The following is a 26,021-nucleotide window of genomic DNA, read 5'->3' on the forward strand; positions in this document are numbered from 1 at the left end:
GTGAAATACTAAATTGAAATAAATCAATTTCTGAGGGAATTCATAAGCTTCTTGGTTGCTTGAAAGCTTGAGGGAGGGTGGTGGCTCTGAGAGGTTCTCCTGAACAAGCTGGTATTGAAACACTTTGTGTGGTAAAGTCTGTACGTAGATGCAAATGTATCTGGTGGTTTGCTGACTTGCTGACTTTGGCTGAAATTGGTTTGTTTAGCTGTTGAACATGTATCAGAAAGGAACACTTCATTGATGTTAGTGCAGGATTAACTATGGAACTGAAGCATGTAAATCCTGGTTGTGCTGCCATGCAGAGGGACCTCCACAGGCAGGGGAAATGGGCTGACAGGAAGCTCGTGGAGTTACAAGTAGAAGTGCAAAGTTCAGCACCTGAGGAGGAGCAATCCTTTGTACCAATATGTACTGTGTGTCACCCAGCTGGAAAGCAGTGTTGTGGAAAAGGACCTGGGGGTCCTGGTGACACTGAGTTGAACATGAACAGGCGCTGTGCCCTTGGGCAAAGGTGGTGAACAGTCTGCTGAGCAGTCTCCTGGGCTGTGTTAGACACACAATTGCCAGCAGGCTGAGGGATGATATGATCCTTCTCCTTTGCATTTTAGAATGCAAAACATGAATTTAGAGTTTATAAAAAATGAGCAAACAGAAAACAGACACGAGCTTCCTAAATTAACTCTTGCTCATGCACAAAGCTGCTAACTGCATTAGAACTGGAAACCTTCAAATGAGGATACTATTAATATAGTGTATACAAATGTGATTGTTAAATTCACATATATTCACATGTAAACTGTGGTAGCAGTTTACAACTTTGTGTGGTATATCATGTAAGGGCAACAGTTCACTGGTTTACATGTCCAGTGTCCAGTGCAGTCTGTTGTAGTAAACATGTAACTGTTTTAGTTCAAGAAATGTTAAGCTTGTGTGGAATTTCCTGGCTTTTATTTAAGAAAAACCATCTATAACCCACAAATGGTCAGGATGCTTAAAGTGTAAAAATGCAAAGCCCACAAACAGTAGGTTACTGTGATCATCAGAGGAATGCTTTTAATTTTTGAAACACTCCCACTCCTGCCCCCCCAAATTGTTTAAATTGGAAAGACCTGTAAGATCAAGTCCAACCATTAACCCAGCACTGCCAAGTCTACCCCTAAACCACATACCTAGGGATCACATCTACAAGTCTTTTAAATACTGCCAGGGACTCAACCATTCCCCTGGACAGCCTGTTCCAATGCTTGACAACCTTTTCAGTGAAGAAATTTTTCCCAATTTCCAACCTAAACCTCCCCCGGCACAACTTGAGGTCATTTCCTCTTGTCCTATCGCTTGTTACGGTGAGACTGACAGTCACCTCAACTACAGTGTTGTTTCAGGTAGATAAACAGTAAATACCAATGAAATTTTATTATTTCCCTCTATACCATAAATTAAAGGTTCAGTATCAGAAGCCTGAAACCAACATCATGTAACAAAATTAGAATGAGTTGCTTGATAGTTGTTAGAAAACCAGAACATATTAAAATATGACCAGGGAAGAACAGGGAATGGGAGACTGACTGGTACATGGAGATATGCTATGTTAATGGTTTCTATCTCTATTGTGTATTGTTGAGATTGTTGTTTGCTGACATATTCTGTGCTTTACTCTTTCTTCTTTACTTTACAGTTTAATTCCATGTATATACTGTGTGTTTTATACATGTTGGATGCTTGTTCTTTGTTCTGTCGTGCCCCAGACTTTTTTTGCCCAGTTCTCAAGGTTGGTTTCCTTTGACCACTAATTAGCAGCTGGTGAGTTGTTTAGGGTCTTGAGGCCTCTGATACCTCTCTGTTTTCAAGGCCTCTGCTGTCATGCTATGCTTGGTCTCCTCTATGCAGCTTTTTGTTCTGGGGTCATAGGTAATTCATTCCCTACAGAATAACCACTTGTTATTGGTATCTATTAGGTACTACATGCACAGACACAGACTCTTCTTTGTACATCCAGTCTGTGTTTGCACGTGCTTGTATTTATGTACAGCTTTTACTTAGCTTTGGACAATTGTGTGATATAATAACAAATGGGTTTACATATATATGCTATTTATGGAATATATATATATATATAGTAAATATTTATTTATAAGCTGTGTGTATTATATATAGAAATATTTATAAAAGTAGGTGCTAGCTCACACAGTTTTCTGAAGCTGAGTAAAAGCCAGGCAAGTTGGGTGAGTCACCTGGTCTATACATAACTGGTGGTAGAGTTGGACAAGCTGAAACAAAGCTCTGGGCAGGCCAGGGCAAGTAACATGAGGCCCATGGCCTGTTAAAAGCAATGCCAACACCTTGTGTATAGGGTTACACCATTGCCTTAAGAAAATGCTATTATGGGTATCCCATCTTTGACTTGTAAAGGTACAGTTATCAAAAGGTTCACAAATAAGGGAATACAGAGAATAATTCTGCTCAGCTTTATTTTACTGGATGACTATATTAAAATTAATATTCTTTTCTGTAGGAAAGATGCATGTGGAAATCTTGGCTTGACAATAAGATTTTTAGAACATGCGCTGATCTTAAATTATCCTGATTACAAGAGTGCTCTCTGTTGGATATATAGCAGAAAGTAACAGACACTGCACATACCTGTACAAATGGCAAGCAGAGGCTTTATGTCTGATTTCTGAGGAGCAGGGAAGAAATCGATCTGAAGGAATGGTGTCATGTTGCTGGTTGGAATCCTTGTCCTCAGAGGCAGATCCTGAGAGAGAATTGATGTAGTCTCTTGAAGTGCCCTCAAATATACCTTAGGAAATATAAGAATTTGTTTGTTTCTGTAGTTCTGATGTTCTTTTAATTACTGTGTTTTGCTTTTTAATAAAACTGGAACTCCCTTGTGAAGTTGATTTTGGTTTCAATTTGTATTTGGCAGATAAGTCTTTCTTGTTTGCTTTAAGAGTGAGAAGTTTTAGTTTCTGGTGTATCATGTTACTGGTGAACAAGCCTGTTCAAAGAACAAAACTAAGATGAGGAAAGAATATAAGAAGGGGGTGAATGATATGCCAGCAAGCTGCTTTTAGACAGGAAAAAACCCAGTTTGTCACCACTGTTTAGCTTTTCACAGCACTAATGGGTTAAGAAATGTAGTTTTCTTTTTCATGGGAGTCCTTTGCAGGACTGGTGGTCTGTCACTTGCTTTGCATAGGTTTTTATTCCTGTTGTGATCAAACATATCTCCGATTTGGCTACTTCATGTGGTTTTACTTGTAAGCAGACCTAATTCCAGAATGTTTTTTTGTGTTGCCTGCCATTCATCACTTTTTGTCACTTTGGCTTCCTAAAACTCTTTGCTCCTATTTTTCAAGTGTCCTTCAGCTGTTCCTTTAATGTGCCCCATCTAGTCTGTGTTTTCTTTTACTGTTGTGTGATCCCTTATTTGAATCAGTTTTCTGTAACTTGGTTTTCTGTAACTTACTTTGAGATATAATCTGTCCTGGAATTAAGATGGGAGAAAAGAGCTGGAACATAAAAATAGCACATCTAGCTTGAAAAGGGAGTCTGACCATAAATACAGCTAAAAATTAGTATTTTACTGCCTGCATTTATAAATTTAAGAAAATGTTAGAACTTTTCATATGATAATGCATCCACAGATTGACATGTCCTCAGCAGATATTCAGGTGTGTTGATGTGATGAAATATTTTTGTGAGGTGATACATAGCAGTAGACCAGAAGAATCTTTTTAGGTTGAATTTACTATGGTCTGAGTCTCTGGCTTTAAAAAGTGTAAATGTCAGCATTCATTCCTTATGGACCTAATGCATTCAGGGTTCATAGTTGGCTTGCCTATACTTGTGCATGCTTAATGTTTGCATTCTGAATAGTAAAAATGTTAACTTTTTTTTAAAGAAGGTAGATATTATCATATAGATACCAGGTTCCTAGAAACTTTGTGGATTTGGAGCAGGTTCAGGATAAACAGAAACTAATCCCCTCATTAAATGGTGCACATATTTCTGACATCTTTCAATAGCAAGTCTATTTTGGTGCCCTTTATAGAGACGTGGAGATGATGTATGGGAAATACTGTGCTTTTTGAAACCAGTCATTCTGCAGAATGAATAAATGGCTACCTCGGCTGGCAGGGACTTAAAAGAAGAGTAGCAGAATTGAAAATCGGTGTCCTAGATTTCTGTTGCAAAACAGTTGCACAAATAACCCCTTCCCATAAATAATGTAGTGATCTTCCTGGCTTGGTTGCTGTGGATTGCAACTATAGAATCAACTTAAACCACTGCCTATTTTAATATACAAAGTACTCTCTACTGGGGGGAAAAAAATCTTTACTCGATGTGCTTGATTGAGGTATTAATGTTAATGCAGCTACAAGACAAATTTGCAACTGAGGGAGCTAATGTGGAAGATAGATTTAAAGGCAATTTGTATCTCTTAGGCTGCTTTGCTCCTGTATATCTAGGTCACTTAACATCTTCTGCAACCCTCCCTGCCATTTCTTCCAATCAGCAGCGCTAAGAGCAAGTATAACTTTAAAAATTAATGTCAACAGTTGATAGGAATTTGACTCTTGCTCAGAGGAGAGAGTGGAATTTGAGAATTTCAGCTTTCTGAGCTGGTAGAGAGCAGAAGTGCAATGTCTGTGAAAACACCTAAGACTGGAATACCAGCAACAGTAGTTGCAACTTTCAGTTGTGTGGTCTTTCTTTTGTGGGGCAGCTCTGTAAGGAGTTGGTTATTGTGTCTCTGTTTCTGACTCTGGGCAGCTGCTGAAAAGCTACAAAATTCTGCAGATTAGACTCTTCCTTATTCATGGTTGGGTCCTATTTCCTTCTTTGGCTTACTGTGTCTGTATCTTTGTATTCTATGAAGTCGGTACAATTAAAAATCAAGAATTTGCAATTCCAGTTTAGCAGATTTTTACTTTGAATAAGAGACTAAAAGCCTTACAGGACAACTTCATTTATCTGCCCCTCCCTTAGCCTATACCTTTTCAGATTTTATTTTTTTTTTAATGTGTGTGTTTATGGATGTGAATACAGTTGTGGTAGCAAGTTTCATACACTTATACTTCATAGAAACACCTTTGGTGCTTCTTTAGATCATGCTGGTTTTGTTGGTGTTTCATGTAGTGGATAAGATGTCAATAAAAAAACTAAGGCAACCAAATTTTTGTTTCCCACAAGTTTCCAGCTGAGTCTTCAAAGTTATGGAAAAAGCTGTTTACTAGTTCATAAGTAGGACTTGTAATTTGTACTTGTAATTTGTTAAGTTTCATCCTATTTCTGTTACTTAGACTGAAAAAGCAGATGATGACCTATGCTAATCAATCTTCCCTTTCCTAACTTCTTACAGCTTCTCTCTTGCTGATTTCATCAGTGTATTTCTGTTTCTGTGGTCATTTAATTGAAACACATACTACAAAATAGACCTAATATTGCCCTTGAAAAATAGATTTCCGATAACCAAAGGCTACGTTAGTTGAAATTATGTATACCAGAACTTGAAACATAGACACCCATCCCTTCCACTATTCCATGGCCATTATTCCATATGCTTCTGCCATTCCTACTGCATATGGTGCCACCAGGGTTGGTAGCAGAGGCCCAAAGTGAGTGGGGACGTGGGGAGATGTGAGTTGTGTGTTCACTGGGGGAGGTTCATGTGATGTTGGTGATACCTATGAATTTACTGATGGCAGATGAAGCTGTATCCAATTTGTTTTTCACGAGGAAGATGTACTTAAAGTCAGAATATTGTAGTAGTAACTATAAAGCCTAACCTCAATTTTTTTCACATCTTTAGATATTCAAGAATTTTATGAAGTGACCTTATTGGACAATCCAAAATGCATTGATCACTCTCAGCCATCTGAACCAATACAGCCTGTGAATACCTGGGACTTCTCCAGCCTTCCAAGCACAACAGTGACATCAGAAACACTGCCAAGCAGCCTTAGCCCAAGTGTAGAGGTATGATATAGAAGTCTCTGTTTTATTTTTTCTTGTTGACTATTAGTTCAACATTATTCTCTACATTTCCTTCATTTTGTAAAATATTAATTTTCAAAGAGAATGTGCATTATTAAGTAGTCATAGGGGATTTAATTATTGAAGTGTTTAATAACATGTATGCATTTTGCTTAGTCAAAAATTTATAAACTCAAATGTCAAATGTACCATTAAGTGACCATTAAATTGGATTTATGCTTTGATTTTGGAACCTTGCTGCCAGGTTTAGTATGTTTATACCCATCTGTACTCGTGACTCTTGAGTCATTACTTCATTAGTAATATGGGAAATCTGAGGCTGTATCTTTCTAACAGTAAATTTTTCAGTCTGTTGATAAGAAACTCCCTGCTACTTCTATGTCTGTGTTCTGGAAGGACTTGTTTTTGAAAACTATGTGCAGCCAGTTGTCACTGGTGAGTGATGAGAAAACTGAGCAGGGAAATGCATACTCATGTACATTTTTCACTAAGTCAAGATCTCCCTGCCCCAGTTCAAGTTATAATGTTGCTTGAATTTTTTTGCATCAGACCTCTTATTTGTCCCCAAAGAGATGAGCTTTGTTCTAAGTGTGCCCTGAACACTGACAGCACTGGAGGAGGTGTCTGAGTGTCTCTGTAACCGAAGGCAGGGCTGTGCTGATCCGTTTGCATGAACTGGCCATAGAGCTCAGGAGGAGCACTGGGAGAGACCAGCCAATGGACTGGTGCTACAGCCTGGAGGGAAGCTCAGCAGCTTGTACCACTGAGCAAGATAAAGGGGTTAGGATGCCTTAGTGAGTGAAGCTTTGTCAGAGGCTGTTTGGACTGTGTAAGAGAGTCCACTTAGCTGCAGATCAGAAGCGTGTGATGTGCTAATGAATTTGTGCAGTTAAGAAAAATAAGTGCTTGTGCTTATTGTACCTTTTCTCAAATTTGTTATATTGAATCTAGTATGAAATACATCAGGAATGCTTTAAAGAGAACTACAGAGGAAGTCCAAGACTTGTGTTCTTTTGGAAAGTAAAAAATGGCCAGTAGACGAAAGGTCAGCCAAGCCAGGGGCAAGAGTTACATGTTCCCAAGAACAGCCATTAAAATCTCCTTACATGAGCAGCATGACCATCTTAAATGGCTTAATTTTTTTTCCCCCTATAATGCACTTGGAAACAGTCTAATGGACTTCAGGATTCATGCCCCTACCAAACCATTTTGTTATTGCTAAATATACTCCTAATTCTAGCAGCTGGGACTGGGAAGCACAGATGTGTTACTATGAGATTTGTGTTATGATATTGCAAGTGCAGCACCTTTTTTGCTTCCCCTGTTGGAGAAACGTGCTGACATCTGAAGTACAGAATAGTGGTACTGATAAATCCAGGCTTTTTGATTGTTCACTTGCCAGCCCCCTCCAGAAACTCTTTCCAGTTGTATACAAGTTTATTTATTTTGTGACCAAGATGTCCATAGTAACAAAGACTTATCAGCTCAAGGGTACTGTTGTTCCCTGTATCTTTCTATATTGTACATGAGGGTGTATATAATTACTAAGTTGCATCTTTAGTTTTTATTCTCATGTGCTGTTAGGCTGCCAGTAATACAAGGACTTGTCCTTCACACTGCACCAGTGACAACAGGCACATTGTCATGGCAAGGTTACTGATATATTGAAAGGAAGAATGGCCTGATTTGGGAAGTCTCACCAGAGATGTGTTTGTTCTCAGCTGCACTGTTTGCTTCTCCAGTACAGTCTGGTGGTCATGGTATGTAGTGTTACCTGACAGAACCTGTTCTGGTGTGGGTTACTTTATTTTTTTAAGTGGCCCAGAGTTGAACATTTATGACAAAGCTACCTGTCTTCCTTCAGATTTTTTTTTTTGTCTTGAGTATCATGTGAAAGCCACAGTTGTTTGACCTTCAGTATATGAAGGTCAGATTTTAGATCTACTCCCAGTGTTTAAAAGCGTAGTTGCACATGTTAGTGTTGATCCTCATTCATGTGAAACTGAAAGCGAGCTTTTCTCCCAGTCTGGGTCACTTAGAGTAAATGTTACCTTGTATTTCATTAGTTAGAATATTGTTTCCATGTTAAGTTGTGAAGGTGAACAATTTTCAGAAGTGATAGGTTAGTTTTGGTTTCATTTTTTTCTTCTAGTATATCTGAATGTCTTAGTTTAGCTTTCAAATAGATATGAAAATTGTTATATAAACATATAATCTTATATGTTTTATTTGCCTTAATTCTTTCTTCTTCAGTGACTTTTTTTTATTTACATACCTGTAAGGTGATATCTCCTCCTCAATATTTTGAAATTTAATAAAATTTATGAGGATATATTCTTATATATTGACAATTTATATTCCACATACTTATTATGTGTAGTATGTGAAAATTTCTTTTTATGCTGTAAAACTTAATGCATTTTGGTTTCAATAGTATGCTTTTTTAAGGTACTTAGGCTTTTTTTTTTAGTTATTTTATAATTGGTTTTAATCAGCCCAAGGGCATAACAATTCCAGCATGTGTTTAACCTAATGATTTGTTTTGCTTGCTGAAATTTATGAGAGACTAGGGGGGCACTTCACTTTAATATTTAATCTGCTTTTGTTCATAGCCTTTTTTTTTAACAGACTCTCACTTTTTAGGCTTTGAATGCTACTGTACAGTTCTGTGTTAGTTCATTAAGCAGGTACAAGCAGATTGGCATACCAGATGCACTTTGAGATTATTTTAGCAGTATCCTGTTGCTTGCCAGGCCCGTGAGTCTGTAGGTGATAAGAATGGGACATTTTTTTCTTGCTTGGAAATTGTTAGTCTTTGAAGTAATACATTTCAACCCCATTTCTTTTACCTTGAGGATACCTTTTTGCTGTGGTTACTGTGGGCCAAGTAAGTATTCTTCCAGCTGACACTTTGATGGTATATGTGTGAGCTGCTTGAGACTGGGAATATAATGCTCCCCTAAAGGGATTAAGGATTGTATTACAAGAACTTTCTACACAGCTGACTTTGAGAATGACTTTTTAGCAATGTGTTCTTGTGTATATACATAGAATAGTGGTATACAAGCTTAGGTTGCCTGAGGACTTCTAATGGGACATAGCCTAATTCTGTTTTTGTCGTTCTACTTCTGAATCAAAAGCCAGGAGTTCGTAATCCCCATAGGTTGTGTATTAGAGAAAGTTAGAGCTACAGACTGCAAGTTTTCCTGTTCACAGCAATCTGTTTTCTTTTCCATGCTCTATATTTCCTGGAATCTTATTTAGCTATTTTATTTGTTTCAATCTCCAGCACAAAATGATAATGGAAAAAAAAAAACGAAAAAGACAAAAAAAAAGGCAGAAGAGTGACTCAAGACAGCGATAAGCAGGAAAGGAATGTTAATCCTTTCAGTGCTAGGAAATAGTAAAAAAAACCCCTACATGTGCAATTTGAAAAGGACGAATGGTTCATACCTTTTCCTTGTGTGCATTAAATACTGGGCTGAGGTGTGCACTGGCAAAGGTAGCAGATCTCAAGCAAGATCTCAGCGCTGGGAACGGTCTGAGAGCTGTGTGTGTGCAGGAGGGAGCGGCCTTGGAAGCTGTTTGCTGTGATCTGTGGTGCCATCTGTAGGTGGGACAGTTTGTGTTTGACAAATACACTGGGAAACTTGAATTAGTGATAGAAATCTCTGACCTAATTGAGTAGTGTATTGCTAAGAAATTGTTGTCTCGTGACATTCTTTTTTTTCCCCTTTAAATCTCTAGGATATGTTTTAATATTGTGATCATTTTAAATCTGAGAAGTTAAAAAGTGTTTGCTGTTTAGCTTGAGTTAAAAGTAGCCCCACTAAATTAATTTGAGATGTTAAAAAACCCCCACTGAACACTGTCTCAAAGGAAATGTTTTGCCTTAGGGGAGAGAACTCAATCTGGAGTCTCTTACAGCTGGGCAAACACATCTCTGTGTTTAGTGAGTAATGGTGGCTGAAGGACTTTGGTCTGATCTGTGGTTTCCACATCATCTGCACATGCCCATGTGTTCAGTGTCTGGCATGTAGAGAGACTGCCTGGCTCACTCTCTTCTAAAGCCCGTTGCCAAATTCTTTTTTCATGAAAAGAAAGTAAAAGAGGAAGTAAGGAAACAGCTGATCTGTCTGTAATTTCAGCTAAAATTTGTCACTAAGGCTGAGCGGAAAGGAAATTCTCTAAACATCTTGGAATTATAAAATAATTCAGGATCACCCGTGAGGTCCATCAGATTGCAAAGGATTTCAGCCAGCTGAGCCTTGAAAATCTCCAAGAATGGGAACTGCAAAACTTTTCTGGTCACTCTGTTCCAATGCTTGACTTATCCTCATGGTGAAAAAGCTTTTCCTTATTTCTGACTGAAATCTCTCTTTACATTTATTTGTAGTTTCTAATGTTTTTCCATCATATAACATGAATTTGGCTCTCTCTTTTGAATAACCTCACTGTAGGTACCTGGAGGGTATGTTTTAGATTCTGCCCAACTTTTTCTCAAAGCTTAAACGAGCCCTGTGCCTTTATCCTCTCTTTAAGGGTCAAGTCTTCCAACCCCTTCAACATCTTCATGGCCCTCTGCAGAAGTTGTTCCATGTTATCGAAATCCTTGTCATATTGGGGGCCCAAAATGGAATGCAGTATTCCAGATGTCCTATTAGAAGTGCCAAGCAAGGGGGAATAATGGAGTTTTAGGGTACTACTGACTGTGTTTCTGTTAATACAGCTCCTGTTTGCCTCCTTAGCTATTAAGGCATATTGCAGCCTTATGTTAGGTTTGCTCAGTATCTGTCAAAAGATAAGGAGTAGTCAACATGAATATTTTGAGAAGGTATAAAGTTAAGCTAACCTTCTTTCCACCTACAACGTGGGAATTGGCTTTCTTTACAAAGCAAGCAGTAATGTCATCTTAACCTTTGTAAGATTTTGATAGTTTTGTGTAACTTCTTAATAAGGTAAGCTTATGTAGTCTGGAGGAAAGAATTTTGGATGTATGGTTTTTAGTGAAATGAAATAATTGTGTGTGATCAGTAGCAGTTTGTATTCAGAATGAAATGGTACATCAAGCAGTTAATCAAGATCTCAGAGGAAGTCTTGGAAGGAGATACCTGCATATGCAGAGCACGTTATTAAAACAGCAGGATACTCTAGTTCTGTTTTTCTGTTTCTGAATTTTAACTGCAATACCTTCACCTGGCCTTTACAAAGTCAGTTGTACCTGTTGTAGTAACAAACTGTTCCTGGGAAAATCCCTGACCTATTGTGCTGTGTTCAAATACCTTCTTTGCCTCAATATTTATAGAGATTCAGTACTGGCTGGCTTGGTGATATGCTGTGTCTGATTGTTGTACTCCCTGTAACCATGCTGGTCCTTTATGCTTGTCTGTATGTGCATATTGCCCGTCTTTTATCTCAACTCCTCTGCAAACATGACGTGCTTGTTTTATTTGAGCACCTAATGGTGTATAGTCCTGGGTTACTCAGGAGCCTCCTTGCTTTCACTGTGTTAACTTTACAGAGGGGAAATGGTATTTGGCTTGCTCTGTATTTTGCCTTCAGTTCTTGAGATCTGTTTGTACAAAGAAAAGAATGTGAGTCTTGAACTGAAGCTGAAAAAGTCTTCCAGGGACAGGCTTCTGGTCATGCTCAGTTCAGGATTCATAGACAAGCAATAAAAATCTGCTATTTCTAAAAATGCACCTTTCTCAATTCAGAAGTAAATACGGAACTTACAAATTCACATAATTTTATTTTTTTTGGTATCTAATTATGTTTTTTATAAACTTAGAATAATGACATCTTGCAGCCAGGTTCAAAGGTACCTAGATAAACTAGGCTACAGCATCTCACAGTTTCAGTGCTTGCAGTGATGGTAGTGCTTGATCTTTGCTGAGTCTTTGATATGTCTCCTCAAGTATGCTGAGGTTGGGCAATTGCCATCCCCTTGTGAAGCTGAGCTGAGCCTGCTGCTCTGGTTACACCTGTGACAGCTGTGTGTTACGTGGGTGTTCTCATAGAATCTGAGGGCAAATTAGCATTTAAGTAACCATATGTGCTTTTAGATTTGTGGAGAGATGAAGAAATTACTTATCTGCAAAATCAGTATTTTCCAAGGCATTGTTTTAATTGGCATGATTTATTTCTATGCATGGTTTATCTGTGCATGAATTCTCCTTTATTTAGTTATCTGGTGACTTTGTAGATAGAATCTCCCACACTAGAGAAAGAATAAGCCTGTGAAGGTGTAAAAAGTGACTGTCAAACATAACCTGAAAGAATTAATAGGTAATTCAAGGCAAGAAAAACCCATCCCTTGCCTTTGTGTTTCTCACATGAGAATCATGTTTGTTTTTTAATATTAATGCCATGAATATTGGTGGATGGAAATGCACTTTTTCCTTCTGGCCAAGCTGTATAGAATAGTTGTTACTGATTGTTACTGAGATCACTTGGAGCTGATGGGACAGAAAGGTTTGGTTTTAGTAAATATGAATGACATTGAAGATATTGCATTACTTCTTACGAATTCAGTAGAATAACAGCAATTTTAATGGCTAACAGCACTATGTGGAAACATCTTACTCTTCAGTGCACTAAACATGTGACTTTTCATACATTTCATTATTTTGATTCAAGTTTTGGTGTGTTCTTTAATCTCTCTGTTGCTTCTCACAATAGAATTTCAAGGAAAGATGGTTCAAGTTATTATTTATTATTTACAGTAATTTTTAGTTCTGGATTCCTTACCTAGTTCTCATTTTGAAAAAACTGTTTCTTCTGAGCTGCAAAATTAAACACATACTTGCTCATTCACAGAGTCCTGTAACTCTTCTTCAAAAACCTGTATTACTTTTTCTTATGAGAATGCTAAACTACCTGAAGGTTTGAGTCCTGGTCAATCTTTTTTGAATGTTTGTTTCTTGTATGCAAGGTATTTCCAGTGAAAAATGTGCAGAAACTGCTTTTGGACTAGGAAATGTTTTTTTTATATATAGTGCTCTCTTCTTTGAGTGCTTATCTATCTATGCCCTATGTTTTTCACTCTACTGTATAGCATGTGTGATTGTCATCTCTTTTCCTGTTTGTGGACATGGGTAGCTGAAGATGGGTCCTGAGAAAACCACATACACAGTTACCAGAAGGACTTTTAATCCATCATAACAGTGCAGTGATTGGTAAAGGGCTCTAATGCACCTTGGCTGTACAAGCTGTTCTGCTCTGTAGTGCAGTGGATGCATTACTACTTTTCAGGCACACTTGTTATGAGGTGACTTTGTCTGTGCCCTCTGCTCTGGAGTGTTTAGTGTGCCTGTTCTTGATGAGCAGCCTGATCCACAAATCCTCAGCAAGGAAATGCCTTTTCCTCACCTTTCTGGAAAGGTCTCTTTTCTACATCTTGTAGTCTGCATTGGCAGCCCAAAGGGAGTTACATACTTACTGTGGAAAGACTAACGGGCCTTGAGTCTTGTTGGAAGGATGGTAGTGAGTGGGAGGGCTAAAAATGGCATGATAATGATACTTAGTTCTGAAAGAGTCCCAGAGAAGGCAAGAGAACATAAAAATGAGGGGAATAGAAGTGACTGATTCTGAACATACGCTGGTCGTAGACAGGATTAGTCTGCAGAAAGCTTGATCTTGAACCAACAGAGAAATTTCAGTGCTGAGAAGGTATCATTAATCTTTGCCCTTCATAGACTGAACATGAGGGACAAGCCAAGTTTGGGTGTGCTGTTGGGGTTCCTAGGGAGATTTGTGCCAGAAACGTACGTTTGGACTGACTTCATATCTTGTATGGTCATTGAAGATGTTTCTGGGCTGGATGCTGGACGTGTGCCAAACCACCGAAAAATGTATTTGCTTAGTGTCCCTTAACTTTTTGGATACTTGCACTTTGTTAATTTCTCTGAACCTTACAGTTTTCCCAAAACAAGGCTTGGTAAATGCAAGGATAATTTCTTTGTGGGATACCTTGTGTGCATTCAGCTGTGAAAGTAATCACCCCCACCTTTTCTGACAGAGGAATGTTCCATCCGCTTAACTGGTGCTTTTCTGCTTTTTGAAGTTAGAACTTTTAGCCTTCTGTCTGAGTTCAGCCTTACCAGTCTGAAAGACATGTATTTTTCCCACTGATGCTTTGTAGCAGTGAGAACTTCACCTTGGGTGTTCACAGTAGAAATTCTTCACAGATTTTATAGACAGTATAAAAATTATCTCTGGCTTGACTTGGTTGCACAAGTAAAAAATCCTCTTAGTGGCTGAATAGTAGAAGATTTATCTTAAAGTTCCATTCCAGTTTGTCCTATAAAGGTAACAACTGCCTGCAAAATAAAATGTGTAATTTTGGGAAGAATAGTTTCCTTACATACCAATCTGCCCCCCCCCCCTCCCCTCCAGCAGAGCCAGGGAATCAAGTGGAGCAAAGTTGCAGAAAGCTTAAAGGGAATGCTCTTGATACACATTTAGTATGTTCTAGAGTTGTTTGCCAATGCAAAATATGGTCAGCGTCACTAGTTGTACATCTTGGGCTAAAAGCAAAATAATGCAGATAAGATTTAATAGCTTGAATTTACTTACTGAATTTTTTCAATATACTTCACTGTGTTTGCAGCAAAGGTGGTAGCAGGAGACCTCCTAGGACAAGAGAGTGGAAACTGAGTTGACCATTTGCTTTCAGTGCCTCTTGTGGGAAATTAATGTAATAAGGTTCTTACCAATGTATGAAACTGTCAGGTTGGTGTTTCAGAGTACGCAGATGTTGTGGTTTTTTTGTGCCCAAGTGTTAGACTTTCCCCAGCCGTGCTAATTAGACTGAGGAGACAATGCCTGCACATACAAACTTTGCCTTGTCACTGCATTACAGCCTTACAAAAGGAAATGAAATTCTAGGTTAATTCAAGGCTCAAAATAGCGTTTCTCTTGCAATATGCATTACTCTTTCCTTGCCACTTTCTTGTCTCCCTGTTCTACATGGAATATTCCATTCATTACTGCTTAGGAAATCAGTTATTTTGCAGTCTGCAAATGCTGTAATGACGTTAGAGGAGAAATACTTGTTTGCAACCAAAACTATTTTTGAACAAACGCTTCATTTTAGAAATTGTAACCAGCTAAGAAAAGCTGAATTGAGATTTTCTGCTGTAAAATAATTTTGTATTGCATTTCATCAAATGATTCCCTGTGATGCTCATGTGTTAGGTAATCCTGAAAGAGGAGTATATGAAATAGAATATGAGGAGGTACTTAACTGGGATGGAACAGGATTTGACATCTTTTGTAGGATATTTTCAAGGATACATTTAAGTTTTTCAGACATAGATAATCAAAGTAGGTTAAGAATCTTCCATGAAACTTAGAGCATTTGTATTTTAGCCTGCTGCTTTTTCTCCACGCTGTTTCTACCTCTGAATGAATCCGAAGGGAAACCTGGCACTCACTCCACTGTTTTGACTATTAAATAAGTCTGCTCTTTCTCGTTCTGTTGAGATGGTGTTTAGCTGTGATTGAAACTAAACCTTTTTAAATGTTTGGAAAGATACCTGCTATGCTGAAACAATGGATTGCTTATGCATTGTAACAACAAAGGTAAGATGATAAAGCTTTTGATTAATGCCTATAATCTTTGAAGTTCTCGTTGAATCTTTCGGTTTTTGTCGAATCTTTCAGGTTTTTTTTTTCTTTAATGAAAATGTTTTGGTGGTTTTCTAGTGTTGATTTTTTAACTTTAAACCACAGATATTGTCTAAATAAATTCTGTAGTTGTTGCTAAGAACAATCATAGATGTTAATTCTTCGAAGAGCTAATTATGCACATATTGAAAAATTCAAGTGTTATAGAATGATTTATTTTCTCATTCTGCAGTTAGACTCTTCTATAAAAATTCACTCTCTTTAAACATGCTAAAATAGTAGTTTGCTTTTTATTTCAGAATGAGGAATTCCAAATAATGTTTTATGTGACCTTATGTTTAAAATAATGATCAAAGAGAAGAAGATGAATGGCAAATCCTGTTAGGGATGGATATATTTCAAGATGCTTTATTATTGATATTTTGCTGCTTTGAGATGAAAATACCCAGATCACTTAGTGTCCTTACTTCTGTGCTAGGATAAAGTTTTATGTATGTTCATTTTTAATACTCCCCACTTGTAACTGCTAAAGAGAAAATCTAATGCATAAACAGAATGTAATAGTAGTGTGCTTGTGAAATATTGACTTGATGGGTTTGTTTTTGTGGAGGCTTTTTATGTTTCTTCAAGTGGTAAACTTGTTCTGTATTGTTCCCTTTTCCTTGGATGTTTAAATAGTTTCTGGTTTAATTTTTTTTTTTTTTTACAAATTACTTTGACTTCTGACATTCTTCTGGATAATCTGAAAGCATGAAACTTGTTTATACAAACATCCTTCTCAAGAAATATAATAAAATTGAACGTCTTTGAGAATATTAGGTGGATTTAATGATAGCTTTTATAAAAGAAAAGTTCAAGATGCTTCCCAGTTCTGTTTGACACAAGGAAGCAAAGGCTGGTTGGAATGAGTGAAGTTACCTTGTCTCTCACCAGCAAAGGAGTCTTTCTCGTGTCTGAACTGCTGGGGTTTTTTTGGAAGTGAAACATATCTTTTTAAATCACGTTTGTGTGATAACATTAATTTGTGGCATTTCTGCTTTATTTATTTTAGAATATTCTCTTTTGTGCAATGAGATTGGGATTGGATATTAATTGCTTAACTTCAGTTATATTGATATGTACTTTAATTTTATTGTATTCATTTTAAGAGAGGGCTAGATCTGTCATTTTTATAATTTTGTGCATTTGTTCACCTTCCCATATCTACTTGTCTAAGAGCAGAGAGACAATTTATATTGGCAAGTTAAGCCAACAGAAAACATATTCTGAGGGAAAAAAAAAAGTTGTTTTTTAATATGATGAACTTAGCTCTATAGGTATTAAGGAAGTAAGACTGCTCACAGAAATGTTGCAGGGGAGAGGGAGAGATCATCTCTGCACTCCAGAGTCTTACATGGGCTTAGACTGCTCATGCATTTCCACCTGGAGGTATCAGCACTTAATCCTTCCTGCCTGCTTCATGTGAAGTTTTGGCCTCATTTAACTAAATGCTGCTGTAGTACCTTGTAGCTTTAACTAAAGCTGTTTATTTAAAGTGGGGCTTATAAAAGAACTGTTTGCTTTCCTTTGTAGTGTGTTATCTGATTACTTGGAAGTTGTAGTCTAATGAAAAGTATGTTCCTTGGTTTTGTGCATAAACCTGTTTTTCAAATGTTAAGGAAAATCGATGCATGTAAGTAAGGCAATTTTGAAATCAGCATTAAGCAATGTGTGATGAGATTAGTAATAGTGTTTAAGTGCTTCCCCTTTCTCCACCTTAAGTGGAGGAGTATTTGAAACAATTCATTGTTCCTCTTTATTTCTGACTATGGAAGAGAAGGATTTGGCCAGCAAGAGGAATTTCCTAATGAATTTGAGAAATCTTTCATAATTTGATCTTTGATAATTCCGTTTTGCTTAATTTGGAATTAAGGTCTAGTCACAATGGGTGAACAGGTCCTTAAACTAATTTCTGTCCTGTCTTCAAAGGTCTAAATGGTTTACTTTGCCCAAATCTAGTGCAAAGAGTACTGATTAATACAGTATTTTTTTCTCTTTATGTGGGCACATTTGGTTTGATGTAGGTAGGCAAATTTGCATCACTGCAACCATGGATACTATTAAGAGCAAGCACGTGGGCTGAGCTTACAGTAATGAATTTTATTTAAGTCACAGTTTTAAATGAGTTCATGGCATTTAAAAATACAGAATATGAAAAACCATTGATTTTTCTAGAAAAAGCTATTTTTGAGCAGTCATTCTTAGCTTGTTTGTTCCATAGTACACTTCCAGTAAAACAGTTGAATTTAAAATGAAAATGATGTAAAATTGCTTTAAATAATGTTTCCAGTCTGACTAGTGTGAAAGAACGATTGCTTTGTACCATTTTTATTCCAAAACACTGAGAAGTATCCTGGGCTGCACCAGAGCAGTACTGGGTAGTCCAGTACTGGGTTTTGGCTACTGTCAGAAACAAGGTATCTCTGGGCAGGGGAAGCAGGTATGATGTATCAACCTATTACTAAGGGAGAAAGATGAAGGGTTTTTTCCCAAGTTGTTAAACCTAAGCTGTGAGACCTCATAAATTCTGGGTTCCTTCTGTTCTGAGCGAGCACCGTGCTGTGGCTGTGAGGTGCCTGAGCACAGGAGCTCAGCTACAACCAGTGTGGCTGAACTGGGAAAGGTGACACTGAATTTGTGATTCTTGCAGATTTCCTCACTTGGTTGTGCATTGCTCTGTAGTTCAAGGTCCCACTGTTGTTATTGTCAGTTTTTGGAATTTCCTTCAATTTAAGTGAGTTGTGCATAACGGAATATGCATTGACAGTGATCTCATCCAACCATCTGCTTAAAGCAGAGGCAGCATCAACTTGGACCAGGTCATTTAGGGCTTTGATTGGGTTTTGTAAACCCCCTTGCCCTGTCTCAGTTTGAAGTAGTCTCTCTTCCTGCTGTGCACATGGGCCAAGTTTTGTTTTCTTGGAAGTCTCCTCTTAGACATGAAAAGGCTCCTGCCAAGCACCTTTCTCTGTGTTGAAGAAGACCAGTTCCCTGAACCTTTCTTCCTTGTGCTTCTGCCAAGACCATCTTGGTGGCTTTCCAGTGTATGTGATCCTATATTCCAGATGTGATCTGACAAGTGCTTGAAAAAACATAAGATGTTGCAATTCAGGTTTTAACCTTTTAAAGCTACTGTGTGGATAAAACCTGAAAACTCCAATGTTGGTAGGAAATAAAATATGAGAGGCAATTGTGTGAAAACAGAAACAGTTAAAATCTAAGCTTTTATGTATAAACTTGATGGAGAAATTACTTGGTGGGCCCAAAGGAGGATGCTTTCCTAAGGGGAGGAACAAAATACAGAATTATGAATTTAAAATTGTAGAAGAGATGTAAATTAATTATATGGGAAATTATTACACTCAAAGCTTAAGAAATACATTGAGGGTTTAATAGTCCACAACAGCCCTTCCAAGTTGGCAGTGTGAATGATGTGTCATGATGGGTTTTGGCCAAGAACTTCATTTTGCCGACATTCCACGTCCTCACTAAAAAGCAGATTACTTTCCAAACATATTTGATTGGATAAATCATAGTTATCTGGTGAGCCAGTTGAGTAGTGCTAATAATAGATCACTTGACTTTGGTACGCCATCTGGTTGTAGTGTTAAAGAAATGGATGCAGAATCAACCATAAAAGCTTTGGGAAGTGAAAAAAATGGTGCCTCACCAATGTTGGCAGCACCAGCAGATGGTATGAAATTGCTCTTGCATGTAATCCTGAAGTATAATGCAATGCCAAAGAAACAGCTGCCTACCAGATAGCTGGTGTCAAAATCAAGGATGGTTGTCTGAAGGATTGGCCAACTTTCATTTGGAATAGGAGACCAAGCGTGGGGAATGTGTGCTGTAAATGGGTTTAAAGGGTATTTGACAAAACCGACGAGGAATGCAGCAGAGAATACTGATCTTGAGATCATGCCAGGAGAAACTGTCCCAGCTGCCTGCATTTGTGGTTGTAAACAAGTCTTTAAAAAGTTTGCAGTTTTAATGCAAAGAATGGACTTTGGCAGGGGTTCATGCTTCTACTCTACATGGCAAATAAAGAAGTCCTGTGCAACATCACATAGCATGAGATTGGTTAGATCTGGAGGTTGTAGTTAAGAACTTAAGAAGTGCTATATTTTGGATTCTATGGATGGAACTGAAGGTGGTTTCTCTTGAGTTTTGAAGATGAATAGGTTTGAAGGTGATAAATGATGACAGCAATAGTGATGAAGATGGCACAGAGTGACAGTGGAGGAAATGATAAAGGGACCTGATAAACAAAATCTGAAAAGCTGTGCTGAGAAAGTATGAGAAAATAGACTGACTTAAGGCAAATCATTAGTAATGTGTATTGAATAGAAGAATATAATAAACTTTCTGCATTTAACTTCTTTTTCAGGGGATTCTCTGAATCTGAGTTCTCTTTCTGTTAACATGTTATTTGGTATTCTCCCAACCAGCAACAGTTTAAGACTCAAGGACTTCCTAGGCCAGAGGTAATTGCTCTGTAGTATTCTTTGGCTTTCTCTTACACAGATTGTCTGTCTCACCAAAATGCACATAGAATACAAAACAAAGGTATAAATCTGTGGCATGTACTTCTTATACAGAGCATCTCCAGAGATATAATCTTTGTTTGATTGCTATTTCTAAATGACTGCAAGCATACAGGGTCATTTAGTTGATAAACCAAAAGTTATTAGAATTGTGTAGTTATTCAGGCAGAGACATCAGTTAAGTTTTTTGGAGTTTGTGTGCTGGAAGAAACTGGATACTGTGTACCTGAAGTGTTTACATGAATCTGATGAATCTCACGTGAATCTCTTTAGTTGTTGTGTGTGTTTGTACTTATTTTTCCTTCTGTTTTAAAAATAAAAGCTACTAATGAATACTAGATATAAGAGACAAATGAGTTGTATATGGTTACTGCATCAGTTCTGGGTATGTTTGGTTAGGAATTGATTGAAGAGTAGATAAAACAGATGCCTGTTAAAGATCAGTATTTCCAGCAGTTGAGTTACACAGCTTGTGGACTGACTCTGAGAATATGGTGTGGAATATGTTTAGATTGGAGATGCTGAATGCAGCAGTAAAAACAGAGAATAACTTTCTGAAATCAATCCTAGAAGTAAGACTCCTTCATAGCACTTTCACAGCTCCATTTGCCTGCCTGGAACTGTGTGGGTTTATTCAGAGGAGCTGATGATCATAACCTGGGTAATTTTCCAGGTAGGATTAATGGCAGCAGAGTGGTGAAGCATTAATTCCTGATCAGTTTTGCTTTGCTGTCCTGTTTACTATGGGAGGGAATTCAATCTGTGGCTTCATAAGTGACAGTGAAATCTGATTGCTGCTGCTGAGAGTGCTTCTACCTCCTTTTATTTACTGCTCACCTGCCAGGAACCTGGTAGAACTTGACATGGTTTTGTGCTGGCTACTGAGTGAAGGCAGCTCATGGAAAAGTCAGATAAGCACTAGACCTATGAAAAGGTAGCTGTGGGATGGAGAGTTGGAAAGTGTTGAGCAGTTAAAGTGACTCAGATGCCTGTGAAAAGGCAGGTAAAGTGATGACTTAACAGCTCAACACTTTTGGAAGGAGAAGGTGAGAAGAGCAGTGATTATCTCTGCAGCAGAATCAAAATGTTTGCTCTGTTTGGCTCTTGCTTATGGAACTGGACCCTCAGAGTGAACAACTTTGGCAGAGTTTCCTGTTGTAATGAAAACAGTGGGTGAATAAACGGAGGGTTGTTCGTAGTTGGGCATATGGTCTCCAACACGATTCCTTCAGTAGGCAGAGGTATTTAAATTTCTTGGTGGCAAAAAACCCAAAAGGTTTCCTCCCTTATTTGCAGTGAGATTTCAAGCTGGCTGAGCTCACCGGTTGATTATCTGGTATGCTGCTAGTCAGATCTGTTTTACTAGCCAGCACTGTGCTTGATCACTCCTTTTGTGAATGCAGTGCCTTGCACCAGGGCTTTAGCATGAGGGATGTTTTTACACTTTATTTGAGGCTTAATCATAGTCTGATGTTTTGTCAGTGGGTATTACTCATACTTTCATAAGTGGGAATAACATTTCTTGAATCTCATTCCTAAGACTGGTATTTATCAGACCAAAAAAAATAAAACATGGAAGACATGATCAGGTGGAGATCATCCTTATTTAAGTGATATTCAGCCTTGTTAGGTTTGTGGGTTTTTTGTGGTGATGTGGTTTTTGTTGTTTTGTGGCTCGGGTTTTTTTGAGATGTTTCTTTGAAGACCATAAGCTGCCACAACTTGGGTTTGGAGGAAGCAAGGACACACTTTAATGAAATTCTAATACATACTAAAAGTGTAACTGAGAGCTGCTGTGTTAAAGGTCAGTGTGGGCAGGAATCATCAGCATTTTCTGAATTCATCTAAATGCCCAACAGAGAATGAACAGGCCTTAGAGGGTTTTAGTGACAAATCCATATTGCCTGGAAGAATGATTCCCTCCCATCTGCTGTTAAAACATTAGAACAATAATTACTTCCTTCTGTCAGTCTTTGTGCCTTAACAGTGGGTTTACTTGTGCCCACAAATACTAAATGTTGAGGACATTTTTGCTCTGAGTTTGGGCTGAGTGTGCCAGCCACCAGTCATGGTTCTCTCAAATGTGCCATTGAGAGGGAGCACCACTGCAGGGAATTCTCCCTCCTCTGTGGCCTGTTCTCCTTAACTATTGGAGAAATTGTGCCATAGTTGCATTGAGCCACCTGCATTTAGTGTAAATTTGTTGCCTGGTGAAGACACCCCCCTGAGGTTTGCATGTTGTGTGTGTGACACAAGATGTGCCAGTGGTGTCTCCCAAGCTCCAGAGCTTTTCTCTTAAGCAGACTACAAAGGCTCTTCTGACTTGGGCTTTCCAGCTGCAGGGGTGGTGGGTTGGCCAAGCATGGTAGCAATGAATTTGGAACTGAACAGCTGCTTCTTGCATTCTTGCATTTATATTTCATTTATCAGTATAATAGCTCTGTTGAAGTCCTTGTAGTGTTATAATGATGGACTTAGTCCATTTTTCTTCTGTAATTAAAAGATAACCTTTGACTTTTGTACACTTATTATGTCTTTGAAAATACATAGTAATTCAAAATTGTGCATATTTGACTTGTGGTACATTCCTGTATCTTTTTGTAAATGTTTTACCCAGAAGGAAACTTCTTTCTTCTGGTTGCTATTTTTCTGTTGGGAAAAAAGAAAAACCTCAAGCCATTCACATGTGGTAAGATGAAACTATTTATCACAAGACCGAGCCTGAAAAATCTACTTTGGTTGCTTTAGCTTTAGTTTAGAAAAGCACAATAATAGTTAATTCAGGTACAGTTCTCCTCAACAAACCTCCAAACTCAAAATGAAGAAGAGATGTCTGTCATAACTCAGCAGTCTGAAGTGATGATGCTGTTGCAGGTCATTTATAAAAGAACAACCCCCCCCCCCAGATCACCTTTCTGCTGCTATTTGTAATTAAGTTCAATAATAACAGTATTTCAGAAGGCAAAAGTAGGACTATTTTATTACATGAGATCTTTTTTACCTGCTGTATTTCCTTTTCCTTCAGGCTAAGGAAATGGCAAGGGAATACTTTAACTTGCGACTTTTCTTTTTAATTGAAGTTTTACTCGTTATATGCTCTAAAAATTCCAGTTGGGATGAGGAGGAGTAGTAAACTTAGTGATCTGTTATTAATAAATACATCTTAAAAGCTGTGTGTAGAAAATTTCCTGGAAATAAACATCACTATTATGGTGAGAAATGGATCACTTTATTTCCTAACTTCCCAATAGGTTGTTTACAGGATCTGATGTACACTGCTGGTTTTAGGCAAGGAACTATAATTCAGGTGACTGGAGAGAAGTCTGTATTTGGGCTGGAAGCAGCATGATCTTCATAACTCCGTTCCTGGTCTTATTTTGATCGATTGAAATACTCCTTGGAGACCATCAAGGTATTTTGAGGAGATGGAAAAGTTCTGCTTTATAGTGTTATGTAAGTGCCACTGCAAACTGTACATTCCCAGCTGGAAGTGCTATTAGAGCAGCAAGGGAAATACCATCTGGGAAGGAAGAAGCTGCAAGAGCTTGTCTTGATGAGACAGGGAATATGTTTCCAAAAACGAAAGATGCCAGTGACTTTTCAAATGTGATGATGTTGAAGTGGGAACAATAAGAATTAAGCTAAAGTAAATTAAAGCGGGAAATCAAAAGGATCCTTGCTGCTAAAGTAATTAGTTAATAAAAGGCTTTTATAACAATAATGTAGATAGCACGAGCCCATTGTGATGTAGCTGGATGATTTTAAAGGTCACATTAACTTGTTTATTATGGGTTTAGGTTGTTTGAGAGGCTTAGCAGAAAAATCTGTCTCACTTTGCATGATTTTCAATGAAAAGCACCAGCTTGGGTTGGATCCAAAAATGAGGATTTTTAGTCATCTCAAATCCTGTCAACACTATTTGTAGCATATTCTAATGTAACTCTACTGTCACAAGGATCGGAGAAGTAAATATCTGATAACATTAAACAGGAAAATTAATTTCAAAATAGGATTATTTCAACTTCCTGCCTACTAAGTGGCAATCTAAAGACCTTTACTTTTCTTACCACTAATTAAAATGTTTCTTCATCTATTTATTCAGAGAATAAAGTCAAAATGAGATTTTGTGCATTGATTCACCAGTGCACTGCAATTTATAAACATCACATTGAAACAACTTTGGTACCAGATTGTGACTGTAATGAAGGAAATGAAAAACTTTTTGGCAGAATCAATTTGCTTCTTCTCAGGTTTTATTTTTAGATCAAATCAGATGCTTGAAAATCACAGTGAATTTTTTTTATTTTGGTTTGTATTTTCAATTTGTAGAGTACTTTTGTAAAAGGAAGACTTTGGAAAAAGGAATATAATTTAATCTAGACTTTAGTGGTTTGCATCCTTATCTTTAAATAAATGCTGCTGTTGCCAACAGGGAAATGCTTTCGAGTGGCAGTGGAGAACTGCTGCCCTCTACTGTGTACAATGTGCTTTTCTTAGATTAACAAATCAGGACAATGCGGTATCTACGGCCGAGAATTTGGCAAAGCTTCCTTATCCTTCCGAGATTTGAAGTATGTGAGGATGTTCTTTTGAAAGAGAGGATCAAAAAAATGGAGTATTAACTTACAGGTTACAGAGCTGGTATTAATTTGTTGACTTGCTGATCAAGAAGCTGTAAATCTTGTTAATATTATATATATATATATTTATATTTCTATGTTATTTTGGGAATTTCTTTACACAGTTAAAATCCATCCAGATCCACTATAAAAATATATACATGTGGTAATTCTAGTTAAAATTGGATTATCGCAGCCCTTAGCCTAATTAGTGATTTCCTGTAACACAAGAACTGGCAACACCAAACTATTTTTATTTTGGTGATTTTTTTCTACGGAATGTTTTAAAGGGATTTTGCAAACTCTGGTGAGTATTGTTAGTATCCCATTCCTTTCTTAATTTAAACTTTTGTGTCCTCAGCAATCTATAAACAAACAAGAAATGTGAAAACTTTCTGACCTGCATTCTGTGTTGTATGGCTTTTGTACACGTTACCTGGCAATACAGTGCATTAAACCTTTTGTAATTTACATTCCCTTTCCCATTTTCTTTTCTGTTGTTCCTGTTTGTCATTATATCAGTGTGTCTCTAACCAGTACTAAAGATGCCCAAGGGAAGCCTGGAGTTGATCTGCTGTTCTAGTAGTAGGTGATGCAAATTGAATCCTTCAGAGTACAGGACTGCCCTAAAAACGGCGTTGGATTTGTAGGTGATCCTTGTGGGTCCCTTCCAACTCAGGGTATTCTGTGACTGGCAATTCATCTTAAGGCTTAAGTTAAATGGTAATAAAAGTTCTTCACTGAAAGGATGGTCAGGCATTGGAATAGGCTGCCCAGGGGAGTGGTGGAATCACATCCCTAGAAGTGTTCAAAAGGCATGTGGATGTTGCACTTGGGGATACGCTTTAGTGGTGAACACAGTTGTGTCTGGTTAATGGTTGGACTTGATGATCTTTGAGGTCTTTTCCCACCCTAGTGATTCTATTCTATGATTGTAAGTGAAGGACAAGTGCTCACTTAGTTGCTGTCCCACTCCAGCAGGCAGCATGTGAAAGATTTCCTGAGATAGTGATTACACTTACACATTTTTATTAGATCTCAGTTTGTTGATTTGCTATTTTGTAGTTCCTTTTTGAACATTTGATATCCGTGGCAATGAGTTCTGCATTTGCTTTCAAACATCTGTGGGGTAATTTAATTGTCTGCTAATGCCTGTATTGTCTTAAATAGTTAGTAGTTGCATTTT

The 26,021-nt window shown here is 37.7% G+C and overlaps 1 protein-coding gene across 18 annotated transcripts in view; it reads left to right on the forward strand.

Annotated features, from left to right (window-relative positions):
- Window positions 1–26,021, forward strand: part of DLG1 (discs large MAGUK scaffold protein 1) — a 138,722-nt gene that overhangs the window by 9,058 nt on the left and 103,643 nt on the right. For 17 of the 18 annotated variants that reach the window (XM_051781318.1, XM_051781320.1, XM_051781324.1 and 14 more), the window contains exon 3: window positions 5,819–5,985. In XM_051781318.1, the coding sequence (XP_051637278.1) occupies window positions 5,819–5,985 (167 nt within the window). Of the gene's footprint in view, window positions 1–5,818; window positions 5,986–14,402; window positions 15,589–26,021 lie in introns of those variants that run through there. The other variant, XM_051781337.1, reaches the window with a different exon arrangement.

This window comes from Manacus candei, unplaced genomic scaffold (genome assembly GCF_025592945.1).
Source record: "Manacus candei isolate 608988 ecotype Guabito, Panama unplaced genomic scaffold, ASM2559294v1 h1tg000015l, whole genome shotgun sequence".
In the NCBI taxonomy this organism is placed as follows: domain Eukaryota; kingdom Metazoa; phylum Chordata; class Aves; order Passeriformes; family Pipridae; genus Manacus; species Manacus candei.